Source organism: Tachyglossus aculeatus, chromosome X2 (assembly GCF_015852505.1).
Source record: "Tachyglossus aculeatus isolate mTacAcu1 chromosome X2, mTacAcu1.pri, whole genome shotgun sequence".
NCBI classification, from domain to species: Eukaryota; Metazoa; Chordata; class Mammalia; order Monotremata; family Tachyglossidae; genus Tachyglossus; species Tachyglossus aculeatus.
The window spans coordinates 19,496,205-19,523,946 of NC_052100.1; the positions used below are offsets into that span (position 1 = coordinate 19,496,205).

The 27,742-nt window shown below is 42.4% G+C and overlaps 1 protein-coding gene across 1 annotated transcript in view; it reads right to left on the bottom strand.

The window, feature by feature from the left end:
• The window catches only part of VAT1L (vesicle amine transport 1 like), a 93,416-nt gene that overhangs the window by 40,928 nt on the left and 24,746 nt on the right, over positions 1-27,742 (bottom strand). Inside the window, exons 3-7 of the mRNA XM_038771241.1 lie at positions 24,195-24,410; positions 12,904-13,046; positions 8,808-8,911; positions 7,426-7,481; positions 3,240-3,434 (exon numbers count right to left, since the gene is read on the bottom strand). Coding sequence (XP_038627169.1) covers positions 3,240-3,434; positions 7,426-7,481; positions 8,808-8,911; positions 12,904-13,046; positions 24,195-24,410 — 714 coding nt within the window. The remainder of the gene's footprint in view (positions 1-3,239; positions 3,435-7,425; positions 7,482-8,807; positions 8,912-12,903; positions 13,047-24,194; positions 24,411-27,742) is intronic.

Below are 27,742 nucleotides of genomic sequence, written 5' to 3' on the forward strand. Positions count from 1 at the left end.
AAGTTCATTCTCTCTTTCTCTCCTCTCCCATTTCTCTTTTCTCCTCTCCTCCCCACTTCTGTTTAAATTGTATGATTAGCTTTTTGCTCGCCAACTGCTCAAATGCTTCATATTATTTGGTTCTTTCGCATGCAAAGACCATTGTTACTAACTAGGGTGTGTGTATTTCTGAACCTATTTTGGGGGCCGGGATGAAAACAATAATATTATTAGTGGTATTTTCTAAGTGCTCACTATGTGCCAAGCCCTGTATTAAGTACTAGGGTAGATACAATGTAAGCAGATCAGACAGAGTCTTTGTCCCACGTAGGGCTCATAGTCTAAAGGCAGAACAGATATATCATCCCCATTTGTAGAGGTGAGGGAAATGAGGCACAGAGAAGCTAAGTGACTTGCCCAAGGTCATTCAGCAGGCAGGTGGCTACTAATACTACTGAGGGTGAGAGATATATTGATGCGGGCAGGTGTGGTAGATAAAAACCAATGTGAAACCTCCAATCCCTTTCACATTGTGGGCATCTAAAGTATTCTTGCTGCAGTGTTACAGTTGTTACTTACAGTGGCCGATGCTGTTTTCATTTCTGCTCCAGGGCAGCCACCCTATTTCTGGTTGCTGTCCACTGAACTGATCTGACTTTTACTTTTGAATCTAAGGTTCAACAGCTGTGATAAGTTATGGGAATCTCACTGCTCTGTATCTGCTGACAAGAGTCTACCAGGAATTCTTCTGGACTGACTACCGAAGAATGTTTTTTAACCATGGACTGTTAGAATAGTGAATAGCCCTGAGGCTTTAGATCACAGTAAGTCATGATGGCTCCGGTCTTAAATGCACATCAGTTATGGAGGATGTATAAGGAATAACATCGAGATCTCTTCATCATGTTCAGTTCAGCATGGCTTAGTGGAAAGAGCCTGGGCTCGGGAGTCAGAGGACATGGGTTCTAATCCCAGCTCCGTTATTTTTCTGCTGTGTGACCTTGGGCAAGCCACTTAACTTCTCTGTGCCTCAGTTACCTCATCTGCAAAATGGGGATTGAGACTGTGAGCCCCACGTGGGACAACTTGATCACTTTGTATTTACCCCAGCGCTTAGAACAGTGCTTGATACATAATAAGCGCTTAACAAATACCATAATTAGAGAAGCAGCATGGCTTAGTGGAAAGAGCACAGGCTTGGGAGTGAAAGGACGTGGGTTCTAATCCCAGCTCTGCCACTTGTCTGCTGTGTGACCTTGGGCAAACCACTTAACTTCTCTGTGCCTCAGTTACCTCATCTGTAAAATGGGGATTAAGACTGTGAGCCCCATAAGGGACAATCTGATTACCTTGTATCTCCCCCAGCACTTAGAACCGTGATTGGGACATAGTAAGTACTTAACAAATACCATAATCATTATAGACCTCGCCATCTGATACAATCAGTCAATCCCAGTTTTGGCAACTCCTAAAACTTAGCTGCGCCTATAGTTTTACCAAGAGCCTAAGATCACTTCACAATAAAGTGACTTGCCATATCAGAATTGGAGTGACCTAGTTTAATCCTTTCCACATCACCAAAAGAATAAAACCGATCTGTGTGTGCTACATTTAATCTTCTTTGTCCTATTCTATGCAACCTTGCTCAAGAATGCAATTCACCCAAAAAGCCATTCAGGTGATTATGAACTGCTTTTCAGACTCAGACTAGCACTATGGACTGACGATTAGCCTGAAGAAATTGAAGGTTACATACCAACCGACATCTGCCGGGCCCTACCCAGAATCAAGGATTGCCAGCAGGGTCACAGAGCTGAATGCTGTAACTGTATTCTGCTCCCCAGATGACAAACTGTTCAAAGATATCAGGACAGAAAAACGAGGAAGCTAGCCTGACCTCTGGAATACTGACAGAGCATGGCGCCAACATCAAGATGGAGACAAACTGAAAATCAATAGAGCAGTTGGAGATTTCGGGTGAAATGGTACAAATGGTATAAAACACACACAACGACTGCTAGGGGATTTAATTAATTACAGAGGTCAACATTTTTATGGAAATTACTTTCAAGACAAAAAAAATAACTCCAGCCATCCTAGTAAGGACCCGAAAGATAAGTGCAGATCCATCACTGGACCACTGAATGCAGGGACAACTAATGAACTTAGTTGCACAAATGAGATCATGTTGTTTACCTGACCTTTAAATAGCTTTCTGCATGATTCTTCCAAGCCTTGGAGAATTAGGCTCGATCTGGGTTAAAATGCAACTCCAGAAACTTTTAAACAAAAAACATTAGAATTTATGGGAATCAGAATTCCTTCCATTGGAAAATGAGCTCCAGTGAGGTGCCTACTTCTCTTTTTAGTTGTGTACCCACCCAAAATATATCAAGGATAGTCTAGAAATCTGATGATCTTTAGGTCCAGGTTTTATCTGCAATGGTTCTTATGATCATGTTTCTTGTTAACAAGTCCTACTGAAGTCCATACGACCAGTCCTGATCTTTAAACTTCACTTTGGGTAAACTGAGACATTTTCTCAATCAAAAAAGATACATCTTGTATCCACCCCTGCCCTTAGTACAGTGCTTGGTACATGATAAGTGCTAGTGGAAAGAGCACTGACCTGGGTTCGATTCCCAGCTCTGCCACTGGCCCATTTTATGATCTCAGGCAAGTCCCTTTAGCTCAGTTTCCTCGTCTATTAAAATACGATAAAATGAGGATAAACTAGGTTGTGAGCCCTGTGTGAGACAGGAAATATGGCTGGTCTCATAACCTTGGTCTATCCCAGCATTTAGCACATAGTAAACAAGTTCCATAATGAGTAATTATGGTGCTTAATAATAACAATAATTGTGGTATTTAAGTGCTTACTATGAGTCAAGGACTGTACTAAGCGCTGGGGGCACGGGGGTACAAGCAAATTGGATTGGACACAGTCCCTGTCCCACATGGGATTGACCGTCTTAATCCCCATTTTACAGATGAGGTAACTGAGGCCCAGAGAAGTGAAGTGACTTGCCCAAGGTCACAGAGCAGACATGTGGTGGAGTCAGAATTAGAACCCAGGTCCTTCTGACTCCCAGGCCTGTGCTCTATCCATGAAGACATGCTGCCACTATACGTCAGTTATATTCGTGATTCTATTTTAAAAACCAGCAAGATGGAACTGAGAGAGAAGCCCAAGCTGATCCCCTCTAACCCCTCTCCTTTTACTGTAAGTATTCTTCAAAGGGAAAAAGCAACATTCTTACCTCTTCCAGGGCCCACAGTGAGTCAACCATGGGCTTGATCTTCTTCTCATTGTACAGTGTTATGAGTTTATCCATGGCATCTTTAACGAGGCCACTTCGGCCCTGTTTGAAAAGTAGATTTAGTAGCGAAAATCCAGCGATAACTTTATTCTCCTCGTAGAGTTTGATAGGGTTCACCTTCTCAACCTGCCACCACTAGAGGGAGACAAATGACATCAAGGTTAGCAAAATGAACTACTACGTTTACAGAAGCCAAAGGGGAATATGGCAAAGATTTATGTGAATTTCTGAGGACTGATGATATTCAATTGCCAACTAAAGCCCTATTACAATATTGGAAAACTGGACAAGAATAATTGCGTTGGTAGAAAATACAGCAATTGCCTCTTCTTAGGAAAATTTATTGCTGCAAGCTGAGCACTATGTTAAGGAAGGATAGCGCTATTTCATTATCCTTACAAAATTAAGGGAGGAAGAGAGGATTTAAAAGCAAAGGGGGCTAGTCAAGGACTTTCATCTTTCATTCCAGCTGTTATCCCTCTCATTACTCTCAATCAATAGTATTTAATGAACCCTTACTCTTTGCAGAACACTGTACTGAATGCTTGGGCGAGTACAATAGAGTTGATAGACATGACCCCTGCCCACAAAGAATTGACTATCTAGGAGGGGGAATGAACACTGAAATACATTTCAGGTAGAGGGAAACAACAGAGTTTAAAGATCTGTACATAAGTGCTAGGTGTGGAGGAGGAGTGCATACACAAATGCTTAGGTGAAACAACAGTGCTGGGGTGGCAATAGTGAGGAAAATAGGGTTGGCAGATGACAGATTTATCAGAGAAGGCCTCCTGGAGGGGAGATGATTTCAGAAGGGCTTGGAAGAATTGGAAAGGGGTGGTCTGCCTCTCCTGGAAGTCAGGGGAGAACATTCGCAGAGAAAACATCATCATTGTGCACTGATCAAAAATACAGTACTCAAATATCACCAGGACCTGTTCATTTTCCCTTCTCAGTTTTTCAACATATACTGAAATCCGGGTCCCAGTCCTTCAACAAGCTATTACAAAAACACACACCACTAATTCTGCCTATGGGCCTTCCCTACATCCTTGAATTTAGCTCACCCACAGGATTGAAACTTTACCCCTCCACCCTTCCTGACCACCATACCTTATGGCTACCAACTGATTAATAATCAGGTGTGCATTCTTTCATTGGATTGAAGAAGAGGGTCAGAGTTATTATATTATATTGTACTCTCCTAAGTGCTTAGTATAGTGCTCTGCACACAGTAAGCACTCAATAAATATGATTGATTGACTAATTAAAAGTCTGTGGCTATTTACTAAAATATCCCTATATGCCTTCCTCAGCAGTGAACACTGCTGTGCCCTAATCTACTTCATAGGTCGTTGTTGAGTGTAGTGCTTGCTTTTGCTCCAGAAACTGTTAGGCTCCTTGTTACTTGCTATAGAGAAGCAGTGTGGCTCAGTGGAAAGAGCATGGGCTTTGGAGTCAGAGGTCATGTGTTCAAAGCCCCACTCCGCCAACTGTCAGCTGTGTGACTTTGGGCAAGTCACTTAACTTCTCTGTGCCTCAGTTCCCTCCTCTGTAAAATGGTGATTAGGACTGTGAGTCCCCCATGGGACAACCTGAACACCTTGTAACCTTCCCAGGGCTTAGAACAGTGTTTTGCACATAGTAAGTGCTTAATAAATGCCATCATTATTATTAACAGTGCTTTGCACATAGTAAGTGCTTAACAAATACCATCATTATTATTATTATTACTTACTCGACCTAGGGGAGTCCAGTGACTGAACATTATAGGTGGTGATATCAGGCCACAAGGAGTGGCCCGGGTTGTACAGGTGATTAAAACAATTTTCACCTGAAGAATTTGGCTGAAAAAAATGGGGCAGGCCTGGCCTGCTGCCTAAAACAACCAGGTTTTTCCTGTGAAGCCATTCCTCAAGCAGGGAGGAGAAACCATTCCAAAGAAGAGACCCTTCTGGAAAACAGCAGTTCACACCCATCTCCCATGTGTCTTTTGCCAGGACATAAGACTCCCAGAGAGAGGGAAAGATTAAGCATGTGGGCCACCTCCAATTCAAAATCTTTGAGAGAATCATTAATTTTGGGGATACTATAACAATGTGTCAGATGAGATGGGAAATCTTGTGAGCTTCCAATCCTCTGCATGGAGGAGTTAGTGCCTGATTGCAGTGCAGTGGGTTTGTGCTAAAGACTCTTCTTATTAGTTCAGTCTTGGTTTGCACTATCTCTCTCCCAGCCCTAATCTTGTATGGCAGAGAGGAGGCAAAGTCTCACTATGCTGGTGGGCTTCTTGGGCAGTTGGAGGTTCTGATGACAGCTCCGGATGGGTTGTGGCACTCAGCTGTTGATTGTGCATTGAATTCTGGAGAGCTATTCCCCTTAGTAACCATGTTTTTAAGCGAATGTGCATCAGTATCTGCCACCTGTTATTCTGTCACTTTGCTTCTTAATGATCCTTCCCCACCCATTGTGCAAGTGAAGCAGTTTAACTCAATTTGTCCAACTGAACATGGCCTGAGATTTTGAGGTTATCATTTGGCTCAAATCCAGGAAAGAAGTTGATGGGCTTGATAAAATTTGGTTCTGAATAGGGGACCTGTTCTGGGTGCAAAGGTAAGTCTCGGGTGCAGTTGATCTGCTGGGATTTGCGATGGGGAAGGTGAAGAAATCAAGAACTGGAAACCTACTTTTGGCAGAATGAAAGTGATTTCTAGGGAAGAAGTTATGAGGTTATGACATGGTTATGAGGGGAGAAATGGTGGGCAGTCAAAATAGGAAATAAAAGGTTAAAAGAGGGAGCAAGGACTCAAGAGGCAAGAAAAATACAGATTGAATAAAGAAGGGGAATTCCTGAGGGGGGGCAGTATTTGTTAAGCACTTACTATGTGCCAGGCACTCTACTAAGCACTGGGGTAGATACAAGCTAATCAGACTGGGCACAGTTCATGTCCCACATGGATTTTACAGTCTTAATCCCTATTTTCCGATGAGATAACTGAGGCACAGAGAAGTCAAGTGACATCTAGACTGTAAATCGAGAGACCTCTATATTGTAAGCTCTTTATAGGTAGGGAACATGTCTAGCAACTCCATTATATTGCACTCTTCCAAGTGCTTAATACAGTGCTCTGCACACACTAAGCACTCAGTAAATATGATTGACTGATTGAGTTGCCCAAGGTCACACAGCTGACAAGTGGCAGAGCTGGGATTAGAACTCAGGTCCTCTGATTCCCAGGTCCATGTTCTCTCCACTAGGCCATACTGCGTCCCTCTGAAAGTCCAAGTACGTTTCAGTTCAACAACCAATTGTTTTGCAATTAGCCCATTGACAACATCTGGGGCCTAGGCCGGTAACAGATATCAGCTTGGTTTCTTCAAAGATTCATTTACTCTGTCTGGAACTAGCTTTGAGTATACCCCTCCCAGGCATTCAGTGTTGAGATGGTTCTGGCAGTTTCCCACAGAAGGCCTTACCTGCCACCTTGTATTTCTTGTGGATTTTTCTCTGTGCCTGTCCTTACCTCTTTAGATTGTGAGCCCCTTATGGTCCAGGGATCTGGTCTTAATTAATACAAACATCTACTCTCCTCAGCGATTAGAAAAGTACTTAGCTAATTGCAAGTGCTTAATAAGCATTACTACTGATTGATTATTGATTGAATGCTTTCAATTCTGGGATTCTTGTGGACAACAGGGGAAATCCTTGAAGGAGGAACACCTTGCTATTCCCCCTTTCATAATGATGGTTTCCTCATGAGAAAAAGGATCATTTTAGTGGAATGATGCAAAGGATATTTTTCACATGTAGACAGAGCATACAATTTCTAAAATAATTCTGATTAGATGACAAGGTTCTCTGTACCATCTTTCTGTAAAGTGACTACAAACTAAATGTCTGCCATATATACCTTTTGCGTCCATCTAACTGCTACCTGAAAAGAAAACAGGAATAACAAATCAAACTCAGTGGTCTTGTTCTGCTAATATGAAGTGGAACATGATGAAGACAGTAAAGATTGAATATCAAAAATGAGGCTAATATAAATCAAATAACATCTTAAATAAGAAGAAAGAACTGGCTAAGCATAAATGATTGTGATCCAGTAGAAGCATAAGTACTTACTGATTTAGCAAAGCTAAAGAAGCTTTTGGTTTCCCCAGTAACCATGTTTGATGAGCCTGAAAATGGAAAATGCTTGAATCATGATCTTGCTACAGATCTTGATAAATCAAATAATGAGCTTTAAGCACCAACATTTTCCCCAACTAGGAAGATTTGCTATCGTATGAATAGACACTTGAAAACTCACATCCTAAACTCATGTGCACTTATCTGTTTATTTACTTGCTAATCAGTTGTGTCTATTAATTACAAATATTCTCTTACTCATTATATATTTGTCAACTTATGTCTACTGCCTTCCCTCCATTAGACTGAAGACTCCTCAAGGGCAGGGGTCATGCATTTTACTGCTTTTGAATGTTTCCTCAAGTGTCCGGAGCAGTGTTCTGCCCATAGAAGGCACTTTGATAGTGTTTGGGCCTTTGGCAGATTGGCGACACATGAAAGACTCCAAATCAGCTGAATTCTACAGCTATCACCAGAGCAAAGAGTAGCAGCATTTCATATGGTGGCCTTTTAATTGTTTGTAGAAAAAGACATCCCCAAACCTTTTCCCCAATGAACCTCCATAGAGCGCTTCAATAGAGCGGTTTTTTGTTTCAGACCACACAAAAAGAAAAATATATCAGGGTTATAAATCTTTCAGAAAGTCAATGTGGAGGCTATATCCCAGTGGCTTTCAAGGTATTTTCATTCCCAACTCTCTTCCCTCCCTCCCCATTCCTGCTCCTTAACTCCTCCAGAGGTGTTACCAGTGTTACCAGCTGCTGGGGTAGTCTGTGCAGGATTTGTAGCTCCAAGATCCATTGGATTTTGTACTGCCTCCCCAAACCTAGTCAACTTCTTGGGCTATACTCCAGCTAATGCTGTCCATCCCATCTACGCTAACCTTCTTTCATTCCCACTCTTGATTCTCCTGGTTTTGAGCCACCACTCATATCATCATCCCACCCCTCCACACCACCAGGAACGCCTCCCCTATGCTGCTTTACCAAATCACATCCCTCCTTGTCTTTAACATCTACCTCATTCAGGAAGCCTTCCCTGACTAACTCCCCGGGCTCTCGGTAAACCATCCTCTGGGTTTCATTAGCTTTCAGGAAAATCCATGTGTCTGCATTGTTTTGCGTGTTTAAGTCCCCCCACCACCTGCCATGAGACTCTAAGCACTCAGTAAATCACCCTCCAGTGTTTTCTTAGCTTTCATGAAAATCTATACGTTTATATTTGTTGCATGTTTGAGTCCCTAAGAGACTCTAAGTACCTTGAGGGCCAGGACCTTGTCTCATACTTCTCTTGTAATTCTTCTCAGTGCTGAGTATTCTGCACTGCACAAAGTAGGTGATGAATAAGTACAACTACCACTACTTTTCAGGACTCACCATATAAAATATACGTCCCAAGAGGTTTGAGGAGACTGAGGCCTTTTCCGGTATTTTCTCCACAGAGACAATCCAAAACAATGTCTACACCCTCTACAGAGATTCTGAAAGACAAGAACGGCAGAGATTATAGTATATCGAGCTTCAACTTAATTCCTCTTTATCACTTTCGGCAGGATTATCTGAAGATTAAAACTGGAACTTGTTGAAAGAGTTGAGGATTCAATAAAAATTCTAGATTAAATGTAGAATTTAGTGGTGACATCAAAGAATCTGGCAAGTACTGTATCCTGCAACCTGACTATACATGCCCTTGTAAGAGGTTATTGTCACTGAAACTAGAAACAGAATATTTGTTGGAAGAAATCACATGCAGTTTAATCTACTTCTTCAGATTGTGAGATAACCAGAAAATCTTTCTCCTACCTCCACATGAGTGGGGGAGGGTGGTGGTGTCAACAGGAACACACAGCTGATCATAATACTCTTGGCAGGTCACGTTGGCTGGGAAGGCATTGAACTATTACTGGGAGAGCAGAGGTCCCTAACTGTGCCACCTCTACTCTTGAGAGCAACCTGGCCAAATTTGGGTGGTAAGTAGCCATATCCCATGGAAGTAAGCAGGCCGAATGCATTCCTGCCACATTTTCTTGCAAAACGTTACATGCAGGAACAAAAAAAACAAGGATTCTTGCATCAGTCTGATTACCATCCACAACCTGACATTCCACAGGATGTAATTCAAAATTCAGTCTGTTAGACTGTAAACCCGTTGAAGGCCAGGATCTGAGATCAAAGTGCTCTGAAGAGTGCTCAGCTCACATAGTAGGCATTCAATAAATACTACTGACAGTGATTGAACAGGAGCATCATTATTTACATTGCTATGCGAAACATGAGAACTCTAACAGCTGAAGCACCTGCTGATGTTAACCTGCAAGAAATAGAGAAGGCGTATGCCAACACCATTGGTATATATGAAACAAGGAGGTTTAAGAAATTGATATCACGATCGAAGAGCGGACAACAGGTATTTCTTGGTGCAGCAAATGATCAACGGTATTTCTTGAATGTCTACTTTATGCAAATCACTGAATTAAATGTTTGGGCATCAAACCTCAGAGGTCAAAATGGCTATGTTGGTAAGCAGAAGGCCATGATCCTTGTTGAGAGCTGGAGCATTCCCTCTCCACTTTGGGATCATTCCAACTGTGGATTGATCAACAGCAAACTGTAAAACTTGTCCAAGTTTACAGCCTAACAACAGAATGGACACCAACTGACAGAAGAGGAGGGAATTGCATACTGTCAGCTTGGCCATCACACATGATTTCATGTGGCGGAGCCAGGATTAGAACCCATGACCTCTGACTCCCAAGCCTGTGCTCTTTCCACTGAGCCACGCTGCTTTAGAGAACCAAGTCAACTTGCATAATAAGGATGGTATTTATTAAGCACTTTCTGTGTGCTAAGCACTGGGGTAGATACAAGATAATCAGATCAGAGACCATACCTGACCCACATGGAGCTCACAGTCTAAAAGAAGCAGCATGGCTCAGTGGAAAGAGCATGGGCTTTGGAGTCAGAGGTCATGGGTTCAAATCCCAGCTCCGTCAATTGTCAGCTGTGTGACTTTGGGCAAGTCGCTTAACTTCTCTGTGCCTCAGTTACCTCATCTGTAAAATGGGGATGAAGACTGTGAACCCCATGTGGGACAACCTGATAACCTTGTAACCTCCCCAGTGCTTAGAACAGTGCTTTGCACATAGTAAGTGCTTAATAAATGCCATTATTATTAAGAGGTAGGGAGCATGGGTATTTAGCCCCATTTTCCAGATGAGGAACCTGAGGCACAGAAAAGTTAAGTGACTTGCCTAAGGTTGCCAAGTAGGCAAGTGGTGGACTTGGAACTAGAACTCAGGTCTCCTGACTCCTTCCACTAAGTCAGACTAAATACAAAATTATCTGAAGGGAAAGGCAGAGGATGTGGAGAAACCCCGAAAGAAACACCATGACCCCAAGCCGACTGTAGCCTGAAACACCAAGAAATCTTTGACATGTCAGTCATTGGTGAGAATTTCATCTTCATTGGGTCAAATCAGACTACAATGTGTGAAAATTAATATTAATGTGAAAACCTCATAAAGAAAGCACAAAGATGACTGCTGAGATGCTGCTTTGACAAGAATGCCTTTCCAGATGAGCTGATGAGAAGAGATCTGAAACACAATGCCAAACCGGGAGTAGGGAGTAGACGGAGATCACGATATGCTTATCGACTCTAATGGAGGCAGCAAGAGTGGATGAAGATAAGAAAGGGAAATGGAAGGCACTGGCTCAGTCAGGAAATGATTTGGCTCTTGGGAAGAAAAGCAAAATGAGGCAGGACAAATGGGTGATGAATACAAAATGCTCTACAGGGAAATAAGGATAAAAGAACATGAAGACTATGAGGAATACAGGAGGAATCAGAAGCTTCAGATGAAAAGAGTAAGAAAAAGGCAGAATGTGTCACTGGGTTGAGACCCTACATTAGAGAAGCAGCATGGTCTAGTGGAAACAGAATGGATCTAAGAGTCAGGGGACCTGGGTTCTAATCCTGGCTCCACCACTTACTGCTGTGTGATCTTGGGCAAGTCACTTAACTTCTCTTTGCCTCAGTTTCCTCATCAGTAAAATGAGGATTCAATACCTGTTCTCCCTCCTACTTAGTGAGCCCCATGTGGGACCTAATTATCTCATATCTACCCACTGCTTAGTACAGTACTTTGCACATATTAAGTGCTTAACAAGTGCCATGTTTACTATTATCCCAATTGTATTCATTCAATTCATTCACTCAATCGTATTTATTGAGTGCTTACTGTGTGCAGAGCACTGTACTAAGTCCTAGGGAGAGTACAATGCAACAATAAACAGATGCATTCCCTGCCCACAGTGAGACAGACATTATTATAAAAAATAAATGACAGATATGTACAAAAGTGCTCTGGGGCTGGAAGGGAGGAAGAACAGAGGGAGCAAGTCAGGCGACACAGAAAAAAGTGGAAGAAGAGGAAAGGGGGTGCTTAGGGAAGGTCTCTTGGAGGAGATGTGCCTTCAATAAGGCTTTGAAGGCAGGGAGAGTAACAGTGTGACAGATTTGAGGAGTGAGGGTGTTCCAGGTCAGAGGCAGGACGTGGGTGAGGCGTTGGCCGTGAGATAGGTGAGATGGAGGCTTCGTGAGAAGGTCAGCATTAGAGGAGCGAAGTGTGTGGGCTGGGTTGTAATAGGAGAGTAGCGAGGTGAAGTAGGAGGGGGCAAGGTGATGGATTGCTTTAAAGTGAAAAGTGAATAGTGAAAAGTTTTTGTATGATGCGGAGGTGAATAGGCAACCATTGGAGCTTTTTGAGGAGTGGGGTGACATATCCTGAACGTTTCTGTAGAAAAATGTTCCGGGCAGCAGAGTGAAGTATGGACCGGGGTGGGGAAAGGCAGGAACCTGGGAGGTCAGCAAGGAGGCTGATGCAGTAATCCAGGTGGGAAAGGATATGTGATCGTATTAACGTGGTACTAGTTTGGATGGAGAGGAAAGGGAAGATTTTAGCCATGTTTCACATACTGGAACAGAAAGGGAATGGCTAGTCAGGCAGAAATTTCTAGTATTTGCAACAAATTTTGTTACACTCTGAGGATAATGTGGGAAGAAGCAGAGTCTGCAGTCAGTGGCGTTAAAAAGAGAAATGCTGGGAGGTGATAATATCTTGGTTTCTAACTTCTGTGAGAAGAAAATGAAATTGAGAAATATGAGCAACAGAGACACACCTCCCAGCTAGGAAACTACATTTTTACAGACCCTTCTTGACCAGGCAGCATCTGGAACTATGAGCAAGCGTGGATGAAACAAGGAGGTTGAAGAAATTGATATCACAATCGAAGAGCAGACAACAGGTATTTCTTGGTGCAGCAAACGATCAACGGTATTTCTTGAATGTCTACTTTGTGCAAATCACTGAATTAAATGTTTGGGCATCAAACCTCAGAGGTCTGGCCTCTGTTGGGCCAGAGGACAGAAAGCAATGTGCTGCCAGTTGATCTTGGAGACAAAAAATCTTACCTTTTTACTTCTTGCACATAGTCTACATTCCTGTCAAAAAGGTGGGTCACTGAATCTTTGATTGCTTCATGCTTGAAAGAAGATGCAGTCCCAAAGACAGTGACATTGGGGACTGTTGAGCAGAGCTGTGCGACAGCTTGACCCTGAAAATGAAATAATTGAATCAGCCACTTGTGTACAGAATTCCCTCCCCAAACCGATCTGCTACTGGGTTTCCAAAATGGGAATCTGAGCACACTGTTTAAAATTCTGTTTCCTAGTTTATAAATAAAACTTGACAATGACAAACATTCCCCTTTAAAATGAATGTGCCATAGTAGTACACAATTTTTAAATTTTATCAATAAGTTCAACATTTAAGAGTTACACAGTGAAGATACATTTTTTTATCACAAACAATTGGAACTTTTTCATGAAGATTTAAAAGCTAAAACCTGCCAGTATCTCTTTCCTGCTAGTTTGGTTTTATCACAGTTGAGGAGGAACACTTGGCTCCCAAGGGCATATGAGAAAACTCCTCTTTGCTAATTGCGGTATTTATATGTGTGTTAATATGATTAGGCTAAATTAGGCTGGAAATCTAATTTCAGAAAATGTAATTTTCTTTTCACTTTCCCTTATTGCAATTAAAGGCAGGTAGGAGAAAAGTCTATTTAACCTACCACGGTGAGTTACTGTATGTGGATTTTTACATTACTACATGAAATAGACACTTCTAACAATATCTTTTGGAATTGAGATATCAAATAAGACCTAAGTTTTGATATAAACTTTTGGCTAGCTGTCTGTTTACCAACAGACTTTAATTTTTAAATTTGTGGATTGTCTCTCTTTCTCAAACTTGATAGGGCACTCATTAACTGACCATGGTATTCGATTGATCATGTCACTGTATTTATTATGCTACTCTATTTAGTGAACACCTACTATGTGCCAAGCAGTGGGCCAAGGCCTGGGGTAGATAGATTTGCGATGGACAGTTCTGACTTAGTCCCTGTCCCATAAGAAGCTCAATGGTCTAAGTGAGGGAGGACAGACCCATAGAAACCATTTGAGTCTATTCAAGCAGAAAAGCTCCTTGACATCATAAAATGGTGGTAGTTATTTGCATGTCCAAGAAATCGGGGCTTTGTTGAGTGGGTCTTGTGAACCTTCCAACTTCTCTCCCACCCCACCACCCCATTTCAGAGTCCCTTACCTGAGGTTTTGACCTCCTGCTGCCTGCTACTTGGACCCTGGATATGTGTAAGGCTCATGGACAAGTCTTTGCTTTCTTTTTCCCTCTTCCTGCCAATGTTTGACCCTTCGCCTTTCCACACCAGACAGAAAGTACATCAGGATCTATGGGCAAACTGTGTCTGGTCCCACAGATTCATCTCCCTCTGTTTATTCATGGGTCACGAGACCCCAGATGAGCAAGTGAGGATAGTGTCATGAGGACTATCACCTGGGAACAAAAGCCAAGTCTTTTCCTGGGTGATGGCGGAAAAATCCAATGGAGAACATGATTATTGACAGTATTATTTTCAAGCTAACAGTCAGAATAATAATGAAAGCTCAAAATCAGATCAAGGAAGAAGCCTTTGCAGTGTTTGCCAAAAGTTAAATGACTCTGATCATCTAATCAAGGAATGCAAATGCAGTTTATTGAACTAGTTAGGTTTCTCACAATGAAGACACCACATTCAGCTCTAGTACCCTCTGTCCCCAGGGAAAGAAGGCTCTGTGCTTCAGAGCCTTGGGTTCTTAGAAATAAACTGAACATGAAGACATAGGGAATTGACTCCAAAGGAGGAAGCCAGGAGGTGCATGTTTGGGCAAATATCCAATTGCTGACCTAATGTCTCCTGGTTTAGCCCAACTCTCATTCAAGTGCCCCCAGGGGATAGCTTTCCTGAGGAGGAGGGGGCGGGGAGGCCGACCCAGCCCCCTTCCTGAACTTCCATTTGAAGCCAGGCTGGCGAGGAGCCCTCAGTTCTCTCTGGGTTCTTCTTAAGTATGCATCTCTCAGCGCTGGTCCCCAGGCATCGCCCTCCACCAAGGTTTTTTTTTTTTGGGGGGGGGAGGGGGGAATCCAGAGGACTGCTCCAAGCTGAAGGTGTTCTACTGCAGCTTCTGCAGATTTCCACCAAGCTGATCTCTTTCTACTCAGTGAAAACTGCATTCATTATTTCTCATTTGTTTAAATGAGACTTTCTGGTGCTAAATTACCCAAGTAATTAATGAAGCTCTGTAGACCTGCACCTTGGTGCTGGGTACGCTAACCTTCTGGAGATGAGCATATTCTGGATACTCTAATAATAACAATAATAATAATAATGATATTTGTTAAGTGCTTGCTATGTGTCAAACACTGTTCTAAGTGCTGGGGTAGATACAAGCTAATCATATCCCACAAGGGGCTCACAGTCTTAATTGCCATTTTACAGATGAGGTAACTGAGGCACAGAGAAGTGAAGGGACTTGCCCAAGGTCACACAGCAAAGTGACAGAGTCAGGATTAGAACTCAGGTCCTTCTGATACCCAGGCCCATGCTCTATCCACTAGGCCGTGCTATTTTCAGTGGCAGAGACCATGACCAATCGTGTATCTGAAGACCCTAAGACTTTGCTACTGCATCTGTGGGTACTGCATACGTACTAGTTGACAGAATATGGAGTGGGACATAACTGAAAAGAGTCATTTTACAACATGATTTGGCAAAATGGACAGGAAGAAGTTGACATCATGCATGCCCTTAGTTGCAAGTAGTGAAAGAGTAAAAGTGAAAAGAAAATGACCCATCTAAAGTTTAGCTGCCAGTATAATTTAGAAAGAAAAGTTCTAGGGGAAGTAGAAGGGGCTGATGGTAAAGCCAAGGATTGGGATTTTCTGGGTTTGGATGAAAATGCTGAACATTTTTCTAATTTGTTGAAATGTGTCAAAGAGGAAGACAGATCCTATTCAAAGCTTTCACTGGTGACCTGGATGAAGGAATTGAGAGCCACGTCATCCAATTTACGGAGAATCCTAAATTGGGCAGGATTGCTTGAAAGCAGCAATCAAATTCAATATGACCGAGACAAATTGATAAATGGACCTACCAAGGTGGGATGAAAATGAATAGGGATGAAGGTAAAAACAGGATGGGGAAAGATTAGCAGAAAAAGACCTTAAGGGTCACAGATGAGCAGAAGCTGAATATGAATGAGCAATGTAGTTCTATTAATAAAGAAGACAAGATGGTACTGAGGTGCATCAACAGGACTATGATGTGCAAGAGCTGAGAATTCATTAAACCTTCTGGACGCAGTTTTCATCAGTAACCTTTCAAACAAGCCTGTGGAGAAACTGGAGAGTACCCAGAGAAGAGAGACAAAAATGATTTTAAAATGGGGGAGAAAGTTCAGTTAACTGGAGTTGTTTATCCTGGAGAAGAGAGGGCTGAAGGGTGATTTAACTGCCTTTATGTCTGCGAAGGGTTTCATGGGGAGGATGGTGACCAGCTGTGCTCCAGTTCCACTAAACATCGAACAAGACCTCATGGGCTGGAATTAACACAGGAGAGACACTGGACGGAAAGGAGGAAGGATATCTTGTTTGTCAGGATGATAACACATTGTAACAGGCTACCAAGGGAGGCTGTGATGTCTCCATCCTTAGAGATCATTAGGGACAGAATAGACAACTGCCTCCTCTAGGTAATTTTATTCTTTACCAGGTTAGCTGTTTTTCAATGCTTATTACAAGTCCATTTTAGTTGATTGTTCCTCTTTCCCAATTTTAAATTAATAATAATGATAATAATAATAATAATGATGGCATTTGTTAATCACTTACTATGTGCTAAGCACTGTTCTAAGCACTGGGGGGATACAAGGTAATCAGGTTGTCCCACATGGGGCTCACAGTCTTAATCCCCATTTTACAGATGAGGTAACTGAGGCACAGAGAAGTAAAGTGACTTGCCCAAAGTCACACAGCTGACAAGTGTTGGAGCCAGTATTAGAACCCAAGACCTCTGACTCCCAAGCCCATGCTCTTTCTGCTGAGCCACGCTGCTTCTCATAATTAAAATTTACGTTGGCCCTCTTTTAATCTTTTAAACTTCTGTCCCTATGGTTTTCCTTGTGCACTCCCCTAAACTGGATCCCCAAATTCCAAACCCACCCTGGGGTATTTTTTTTAACTTCATCCTGCTCTAGCGGTACCTGACACTTCCCTGCTACACGGGGCCCATGCAGCCCATACTGTCCTGGACTTCCACAGGCTCCATGACAGTGAGGAGATGATTTGAAGGGTGGGGAGAGGCCTGAGAAGTGGCTGCTACTCCATTACCCCCTATCTCCTCTGCTCCAGTCTGTCCTCTCCCAGCTGCCCCATGTCTATGGAGTATCTGGGCTATAGCTAAGGGGCTTAGGCAGCTGCTGGGGGACAAGTGTTAAAAAAACAAAGCCACGTGGGGTGAGTTCACAATTCCTGGGGATTTGGGGCTGGCCTGGTGGCAGGGAGGGTACAGGGAGACACAGAGATTGGGGCAGGGGAGAGGGCGGTGAGTCTGGGATGCAGTATGAAGGGGGAAAGGATGGGGGTGAAGCGCAGAGGAGCTTGGGGACTGGAGGTTTAAAGGATTAAAGGAGGGCAGGCTAGTGTGGGTGGGAATTAGAGAGCATTGGTGGGTGAGGATGGAGTGAATAAAGAAAAGGAAATAATAACATGGCTTACTCAAGGCTTACTCAGTGGAAGAATTACATTGTGTGCATGTGGCTTTCATCCCTTTCAGACACCCAAAGAGAATAATATGGGAAAAGAGCACAAGAGGATAATGTGATAGGCCCATTCCTCTGAAGATGAAGATGCTTTAGGATTTTCTCTTACGAATTGTTTTTTTTTGCCTATCTTCTTAACTCGACAAAACAGCATCAATGGCGTATGGATTTGAACCCCAAAAAAACCCAGAACATAAACCATGAAACTCTACTGTGCCCTTTAATTATGAGAATGGTTAAATACATTGGAAAAATTCTAAAAGTCTTTTCTAAATGCACATATTTCATTTGACCATTTTCCAGATTATTGTGCAAACTGTTTTAGATACTGATCCATCCCATTTAGATTTATTCATTTCCTTCTAAATGGGTCAATTGTAAAGAGTAAGAAATTTGAAATTTGTTGACCCTGCTAGTTATTCTGGATAGTGCAATGTAATTACTGTGGCTTTTGATTATTCAGATTCAATTTTTGATATGAAAGTTTGAGTGATGTCACAACTGGTGACAGCAAGAATACAAAAAAAAATTCTGCCTGATTCAGCTATGACAAATTTTAGTCAAAAGCATAAAGATAACTTTGGCCCAATTAAGCTAAAAGGATTCTTTGACATGTGAAGGTGGAATAAATTGGGCAAGACCATGGATTTACTGAATTAGAAGTGTAAGAAGAGAGCTGGATTAAAAGAGTAAAATGCCATTAAATGTTCATTTATCACCAGTGGTGAATGACCCTGTGGCACACAAGGGATGAGAAGAGCATTTAGCAGGTCAGAGATAACTCAAGACTCTGGACATTTGCAGACTTCACTGAGGATATGCTGTGAATTCATTTGATATAAGTGAATGGACAATAATAATAATAATAATAATGGTATTTGTTAAGCGCTTACTATGTGCCGAGCACTGTTCTAAGTGCTGGGATAGATACAAGGCTATCAGGTTGTCCCACGTGGGGCTCACATTCTTAATCCCCCTTTTACAGATGAGGTAATTGAGGCCCAGAGAAGTTAAGTGACTTGCCCAAAGTCACACAGCTGACAAGTGGCAGAGCCGGGATTTGAACCCACAACCTCTGACTCCCAAGCCCATGCTCTTTCCACTCAGCCACGCTGTGATGCACGAATGCAGTGCTCATGCACACGTGTAGCCCTTGTGCATCTGTATGCTATTTATTGACTTTCTTACTTTGATTTGTATCAATTGTATCCATGCTTTACTGTTTATCCATTGCAAGTTCAGTAATTTATGCCTTTCTGTCTTTCCCATTGAATTTCAAGCTCCTGGGGACTAGAAACATATCTGATATATCTAGTGTATGTTCTCAAGTGTCTCATAGAATTCCTAAAGTGCTCTGCACATATTAAGTGCCTATACAGGGCTCTGCACACAGTATGTACCTGGTACAGTGATTGCTCTGCACACAGTAGAGGTGGCTCAACAAATACCACTGAGGATGATGAATATTTTACAGAGAATACAACCTAAAATACTTACCAGAGAATGCAATCTAGAGGTACCACGACATAATGATTAAGTATATTGAATGAAAACACACTCTCAGCCTATGGCTACACCCAAATACCCATACCACCTTTGCCCTGGGCAAAAGTAGTTTTTGAATGGATATTTTTACTGGAAATATTCATTTTTCACCTAGATCTTTGAAAGACAAAACAAATGCCTAACCAAAAACTGTATGGCTATAGAACTGCTTTGGCAGCCACATACTACTAGCCCCTCCTCAAAGCCCACCCAGGAAACTGACAGTGGCATGTCTGCCTGACAGACATACTGCACTGCAGATTATGCATCTGCCTCCAACTCAAGTCTTCGCACTCTGAACCTAAATACTTTAACCAGGTCTCCTTTCCCCAGCCAAGACTTCTGCAGCTCAAAGGCTGATGTTGCTGAGGAACACCCAGACAGATAGCGTTCTAAGCTTTCTTGGTGATCTTTGGATTTCCCCTGCCACCCTGAGACAGCAGGGTCAGACAGAATCAATCTTTAACCAAACGGGATCCAGGCCTGAAGGGGCAATCGCTGTCCTTTTCAGGAGGGCGAGGGAAACTTCACAGCGACAGAACACCTTCAAACATGCTTTTTTCAAAAACGCCAGTGAAACAGCACTTTTGTCAGGCAGCTGCTAGTGGTTTCCCAGGGGAAAGAACTACAAAATGCACAAGCAGTACAATCATCTGCACATTTTCCAAAGCGTGTTTGATAGAAATCTCATTTGTGTGATATGTGCTTGTGTAGTTTTTGCCAAAATGTCAGTAACTGTTGTATGGCCCTGGCATAGTCAGCAAACTCAGTACACATGAGTGGGTTAGAGTTGTGAACATTTCTTTCCAAATTTCCTCCTCATTTCTGGAACCAGAGCTCTACCTAGTTACCCCAGAAGGCTAGCTTCTCGACCTTGGAAAAAGCAAAAGAAAGAATCCCAGCTAATCTAAATTTATTGAACCTTTAATAGATGTTGACAGCCACAGACAAAATGATCAACTACTTCAGTGGAATGAGTGATTATATTCTAAATCAAGTCCTCAAAGTATCATTCTTACTTCAAAAACATCATTAACTAAATACATCCAGAACTTCAATTTGGCTTTAGACCCCAGTATGACATATTGGATATGATCTTCCCAGATAATCAGATACAGGAAAAATCCAGAGAGCAAGCTCTCTAAACTGTTTTCATCAGACCTTGCAAAAGCATTTGATCTGGGCTCTGGCTGCTAAAGTAAATTTGGCTGTCTTGAGAAATTCATCAAGATAATGAAATTTAGTACTAAATGATGGAATTCCCCATTAGATCAAAAACTCCTGGAAGGCAGAAAATGAGCATAGTGATTCTGTTGAAGTCTTCCAAGTGCTTATTACCGGGATTCACATGTACAAGGCATTAATCAATGCTTAATAAATATCATTGATTGACCGACTGATTGAATGGCCAGTATTAGCAGAACTCAGAATGCTCTATCTGACATTTTCCCATTCCCCAATGGGGTCAAAGAGGGTTGTACTGTCAATATGTTTCTGTTCAATATATTCTGGAAGAGATTTAGTTGCTGGTGTTGGACAAACTTCCAAAACCCCAGGGAACTCTTCCAAGTCTACCGGCACACCCACTAGATGACTGTGAACCTGATGGCAGATTCAACCCAGATACCTCTCCAATGGAGTTTATTGAGGGTACTGTAGGGAGTATTCCTTCATCAGTGGGACACGTAGTTGTTTTTCTAGTAGCAGTGATGGGTTATGCTAAACCATCTGCACTCCCCGGCTGGTTGAACACTTGCCCCCAAAAGCAGCAAAAAAAAAGCCATCTTTGTTATCTTTTGAAGCAAAGATGGAAAAGGGTAGAATGGGTGCAATTATGGTGGTGACACCTATGTCTCAGCCTAATGTGCTCTGTGCCTAGTCCAGGACATTTGAAAGAATCTTCAAAAAATGATCTGTGCAGCAGAGTGAAGTATGGCCTGGAGTGGGGAGAGACAGGAGGCAGGGAGGTCAGCAAGGAGGCCGATATAATAATTAAGGCGGGATAGGATAAATGCTTGCATTAATGTGGTAGCAGTTTTAATGGAGAGGAATGAGCTGATTTTAGTGATGTTGTCAAGGTTGAACCAACAGGATTTAGTGACTGATTGAATATGTGGGTTGAGTGAGAGAGATGAGTCAAGGATAACACCAAGATTAAGGGCTTGTAAGACAGGAAGGATGGTGGTGCTGTCTACAGTGATGAGAAAATAAGGAGAAGCGCAGGGTTTGGGTGGGAAGATAAGGAGTTCTATTTTGGACACGTTAAGACTGAGGTGTCAGTGGAAAATCTACTCAGAGATGTCTTGAAGGCAAGAGGAAATGTAAGACAGCAGAGAGGGAGAGAGAGCAGAACTGGAGATGTAGAGTCGGTAATCACTGCATAGAGATGGTAGTTGAAGCCATGGGAGTGAATGAGTTCTCCAAAGGAGTTGGGTGACGATTGGAGAATAGAAGGGGACCCAGAACTGAGCCTTGAGGGACTCCCACAGTTGGAAGTCCCTCCCACAACTCAGAATGTCTAAAGCACAAAGTACTTGCCCTTCTCCCTAAACCCACTCCTCCTCCTAACTTTCTCTTCTCAGATAATAATATCACCATTCTCACTGTCTCAAAAGACATCTACCTCAGTGTCATCCTCTATTCTCCACTGTCTTTCAACTCATCTTATGCCAGATCCTGCTGTTTCTTCCTACACCAACATTTCCCGACCCCTTTCTTTTCACCCAAACAGCTACCACTCTGGTACAAGATCTGGTCATATCTGTTAGACTATTGCATCAAGCTTCTTGCTGGTCTTTTTGCCTCCAATCTTTCCCTCCTCCAATCTCTACTACACATTGCTGCCCAGATTATCTTCTTGAAGTGCTATTGGACCTACATAATAATAATAATAATAATGGCATTTATAAGCACTTACTATGTGCAAAACACTGTTCTAAGCGCTGGGGAGGTTACAAGGTGATCAGGTTGTCCCACGGGGGGCTCACAGTCTTAACCCTCATTTTAGAGATGAGGTAACTGAGGCCCAGAGAAGTGAAGTGACTTGCCCAAAGTCACACAGCTGACAATTGGCAGAGTCAGGATTTGAACACATGACCTCTGACTCCAAAGCCCAGGCTCTTTCCACTGAGCCATGCTGCTTCTCTTCTACATCTCTCCTCTCCTCTAATAACCCTGCACTGGCTTCCTTAGTCCTTCCGCCTCTAAAACAAAAAAAAATCTCACAGTCAGATTTAAAGCCCTCCACCACTTCACCCCTCCTTTGCCTTTCTGCTCCATTCACCATCTATTCCCCAGTTGGCTTTCTTAGCTCCTCCCATGCCATCCTTCTAGCTGTACCTAGAATCTCATCATTAGTGGAATCATCTAATGCGGCAAAGGTGATGCTTAAAGGTCATATTTATCCTTCACATGTGTTCGTGATGTGACCCTAAAACCCAACTTAATAAATAATAAACATTTAGAAAGAGGCTTTTTCCCCTTCATCAGAAGATGTACATGTCACATAATCTTTTTCAATGAGAATCCCATTTATATGAACTTCCTACTGAGAGTGATTTTAATGCTATTTCTCTGGATTATTAATGAAGAACTTTTCAGGACCGCTTTATTTTGTCTTATTTTTTCAGACCTTGGACAAGTCACTTAACTTCTCTGTGCCTCAATTCCCTCATCTGCAAAATAGGGATTCTTTACCTGTTCTCCCTCCTAGACTGTGAGCCCTATGTGGGACTTAATTATCTTGTATCTACCCCAGCACTCCTCCTCTCAGGGTCACACCTGGAGAGTTTCCAGTAGTCTATCGGTCTCGACTACAGGAGGGAGAGTCAAGCAGGGCCATATCCATTCCATTCCTAGCTTGGGCGGTGGCTAGCGAGTGGAAGGCAATCTCCTTACAAGTCAAATCTCACCTAGGCTGGGCAGCAGCGGCATGGGAGAGAGTCGAGCGGGGAGACTCAAGTTTACTGTGCAGAAGGAGGCAATGGTAAACCACTTCTGTATTTTTACCAAGAAAACTCTATGGATACACTACCAGAACAATTGTAGATGGAGGTGGGGTGTTCTGGGAGAAATGTATCCACGGTGTCTCTATGGGTTGGAGACGACTCGACGGCATAAGAAAAGAGAAGACCCCAGTGCTTAGTGCAGTTCTTGGCACATAGTAAGTGCTTAATTATTATTATTATCATCAATATTGTTATAATTCTTATGCATGTTTCTGGAGACTTGAAAACTTTAAAAAGCCCTAGTTACTGAGGTGAAGCTTTTGGCCACTGTGCAAAACTAAGTTTTAAACACTTTTAAATACTGAAGCTTGTACTACTGCTGGAACCTTTATAGAAAAATTGATAAAGTAACAATGCTACAATAGTTTGTTATGTTGGCAACTATAATAGGATTATAATTCTAGTCTTCTGCATAGAACAGAATTACCTTTGGCTAATAATATTTTGTTTTAAAGTTATTTAGCTTTTATCGTAGGAGAAAGTATTCTTGAGTATTTTATTGTTGAGAAAGTATTGAGAAGCAGCGTGGCTCAGTGGAAAGAGCACGGGCTTTTGAGTCAGAGGTCATGGGTTCAAATCCCAGCTCTGCCAATTGTCAGCTGTGTGACTTTGGGCAAGTCACTTCACTTCTCTGTGCCTCAGTTACCTCATCTGTAAAATGGGGATGAAGACTGTGAGCCCCCCCGTGGGACAACCTGATCACCTTGTAACAGCCCCAGTATTTAGAACAGTGCTTTGCACATAGTAAGTGCTTAATAAATGCCATCATTATTATTGTTAAAATTGTGGTGAAAGGACATTCATAAGTTGCTTAGAGGTTCATCTCCCCAGTGACCTCCCAAATGCCCTTTATCATTCTTTGTATGTGTTGGTGAGCTTCCCACTAAAACACCTAACAGTCAAATTGAATGTCTGCTTTCCCTCAATTCAGTCACCAGATATCTGTTGCAAGGGGCTCCATAAAGAGGGAGATAAATGTTAGGGACTTACCACACCCCCGCCTGCAGAGTGAACCAGCACGGACATCCCACTCCTCAGGTTGGCAACCTCAAACAGCATCATATAGGCAGTTACAAAATTCATGGGAAAAGCAGCAGCTTCTGAAAAACTCATGTCATCGGGAATCCTGTAGACAAAGTCCGCTGGTGTGCAAACGACCTCAGCCCATGCATTGTAGTTCACAAAAGCCATGACTCTGTCTCCGATCTGTAGCACCAAACAAAGAATGATCGTGTTAAGGTGGTTAGCCAATTCAGCCATGTTGTCCAGGGAACTGTTTCATAAGAACTGTAGGAGAAGGTGAGGTAACATAAACTATTCAAGACAGAGTGAAATTCAGATAATCAAAAGTTCAGAGAATAAAACAATAACGGTCTTGGTTCTCCTGTCTGGGACAGACACGGGTCTGATACTTTATGGTTATTCTTGCTTTTAGGGGCCAGGGGTTGGGGAGGTTATCTAATCTAGCCTCATTTCAGAAAATTTCCAAAGGGGACACATAATGGGAACAATCAGCATTGTGGGAGTCAGAAGGACCTGGGTTCTAATCCTGCCTCCACCACTTACCTGCCTCAGTTACCTCATCTGTAAAATGGGGATTAAGACTGTGAGCCCTGTATGGGACAGAGACTGTGTCCAACCTGATTACTTTGTATCTACCCCAGCACTGAGAACAGTACCTGCCACATAATAAGTGCTTAACAAATACTTCAGGATCTGTATTCTTTTGTTGTTAGTCTTTGTCATATTTTTCACATGTCTACTTCTGTTGTAGTGTACTCTCCCAAGTGCTTAGTACAGTGTTCTGCATATAGTAAGTGCTCAATAAATACCATTGATTGATTCTCACCACAGTTACAGCTGTTTCTGTGTCTGTATGTGTATACATGTATGTGTATGTGTGTGAGACAGAGAGAGACTGAGAGAGCTGAAGCTCTCTGTTTCTGTACGTGTTTATGTGTGTGTGAGAGATAGAGACAGAGAGACTGAAAGATAAAGACTGTGATTCATTCATTCAATCATATTTATTGAGTGCTTATTGTGTGGGGAGCACTGCACTAAGTGCTTGGAAAGTACAATTCAGCAGTAGAGACAATCCCTGTCCACGCCGGGTTTACAGTCTAGAAGATGCCCGTGTATTGAAAGGAAATTGGATGTGGGATTATGTAAAGGGGCAGTATGTGATGGGAAGTTCCGAGAAGCAGCGTGGCTCAGTGGAAAGAGCCTGGGCTTTGGAGTCAGAGGTCATAATCAGGGACTCTGTCAAACCTGATTAGTTTGTATCTACCCCAGCACTTAGTACAGTGCCTGGCACATAGTAAGCCCTTAACAAATACCATAAAAAAGTGGCAGAGTTGAGATTAGAAAGCATATCCTCTTAGTCCCAGAGCCCTGCTCTTCCCATTAGGCCACACTGCTACTTTAGAGGTTTTTAACCTATTTTAGAAACTGTACCCTTGCAGTACAACCCTATAATAATAATAATGATGGCATTTATTAAGCACTTACTATGTGCAAAGCACTGTTCTAAATTCTGGGGAGGTTACAAGGTGTTCAGGTTATCCCACGGGGGGCTCACAGTCTTCATCCCCATTTTACAGATGAGGTAACCGAGGCACAGAGAAGTGAAGTGATACATGGTTGCCTCTTTGCCCCACTTAATAATCAAAGAAAGCCCAAGTAAATAAGACCTCTGAGCCTACCAACAAACTCCACTCCTACTTACTGGGGTAAATGTGGGGAGACTCCCCTTTTATGCTCCTAGGCATCAGAGCCTCGTTGCTGTTAGTTTTGTGGAGGTTATGAGAATTTAAACCGACAGAGAAGAGTTAGTTGCTTATGGTAGTTTTAAGGGTCTTCCATGTCAGAGGACAGGGGTTCTAATCGTGGCTCCACCACGTGTCTGTTGTGTGACCTTGGGCAAGCCACTTCACTTCTCTGTGCCTCAGTTACCTCATCTGTAAAATGGGGATTAAGACTGTGAGCCCCAAGTGGGACAACCTGATTACCTTGTATCTACCGCAGCGCTTAGAACAGTGCTCGGCACATAGTTAAGCGCTTAACAAATACCATAATTATTATTATTTATTATTATTATGTGCCAAGCAGTGTGCTAAGTGCTGGGGTAGATACAAGATTATCATATCAGACACAATCCTTGTTCCACATGGGGTTCCCAATCTAAGAGGGAGCAAGAGCAGGTATTTTAATCTCATTTTACAGATAAAGAAACTGAGGCCCAAAAAGTTTGGTGGCTAGCCCAGGGTCACACAGTAGGTCAGTGGCAGAACACAGGGACTAGAACCCAGATCTCCTGACTCTCAGTCCTGTGCTTCTTCCACTAGATCATGATGCCCCTGGCTAGGCCACACTACCCCTGCTTTTGGAGAAAGCCCTTAAAAGGGGTCGGGGGGAGGGGCGGTATCATGTTGGGAAAAGATTTCTTTTAACAAGTGACTAAGACTTTTCTGCTAAGATTCCTTCTTGATCTTGAAAAGATTTGACTTAACAGTATTCTCAAATTACATAATCCATTGTTTAAGCACTTAGCTACATATCCATTTCTCTTCTCTCTTCTTCTATTTGTAAATTATTTTGCATCTGTCTCCCCCAGAGAACTGTAAGATCCTTGAGGGCAAAATAATGTTTTCTAACACTCCTGAACTCTCCCAAGAGCTTGTTCAATAAATACTTCCTCTTTCTCTCTTTCTCTCTCTCTCTCTCACTCGCTCTTCCTCTTCTCTTCTTCATAATACAGTCCTAACCCTTTAAAGATACCTTTTAAAGAATGGACATGTCTTGGGCCACCAAATAACTTTCTGCCAACAATAGCAATGTGATACAGACCTTACGAGTTTGTTTTAATGTTAGAAAATCATTTGATTTCTTCTAAGTTATTCGTGCTTTTGTGATTAATTAAGTCATTAATGACAGTCTTTAGGGAAGCAGTGTGGCCATAGTGGAAAGAGCACAGGCCTGGGAGTCAAAGGACCTGGGTTCTAATCCCAGCTCCACCATTTACCTGCTGTGTGGCTTTGAGCAAGTTGCTTAACTTCTCTGGGCCTCAGTTCCCTCATCTGCAAAATGGGGATTCAATACCTACCTGTTCTCCCTCCTTCTGAGACTGTGAGCCCCATGTGGGATCTGATTATCTTGTATCTACTCCAGCACTTAATACCGTACTTGGCACATAGTAGGTGCTTAAAAATACCACTATTATTAATATCATTATATCAGTGGCATTAGAGATTCAGATGGCTTGACAAGACTAATGTGGAGCTTTTGTGACCATACAATGGTGACATGAAAAAAAACAAATGTATCATAAACAGCACCATCTAACCTAATTTTCACAAATGTCCAGGGAGTTGGTCTGAGATAACATTACCATCTGAAGTGAGGATTTATTGAGATTTTTAAAGCTGTTCGGTCAGCTTGGGTGATGTTCCTTCAACCCTGATCATGCTTTTAAAACCTATCTTTAGGTTGCCCCAGGCAACCCACAACAGCTCTGACCTGAGGATGGGAGAAGGCCCAGA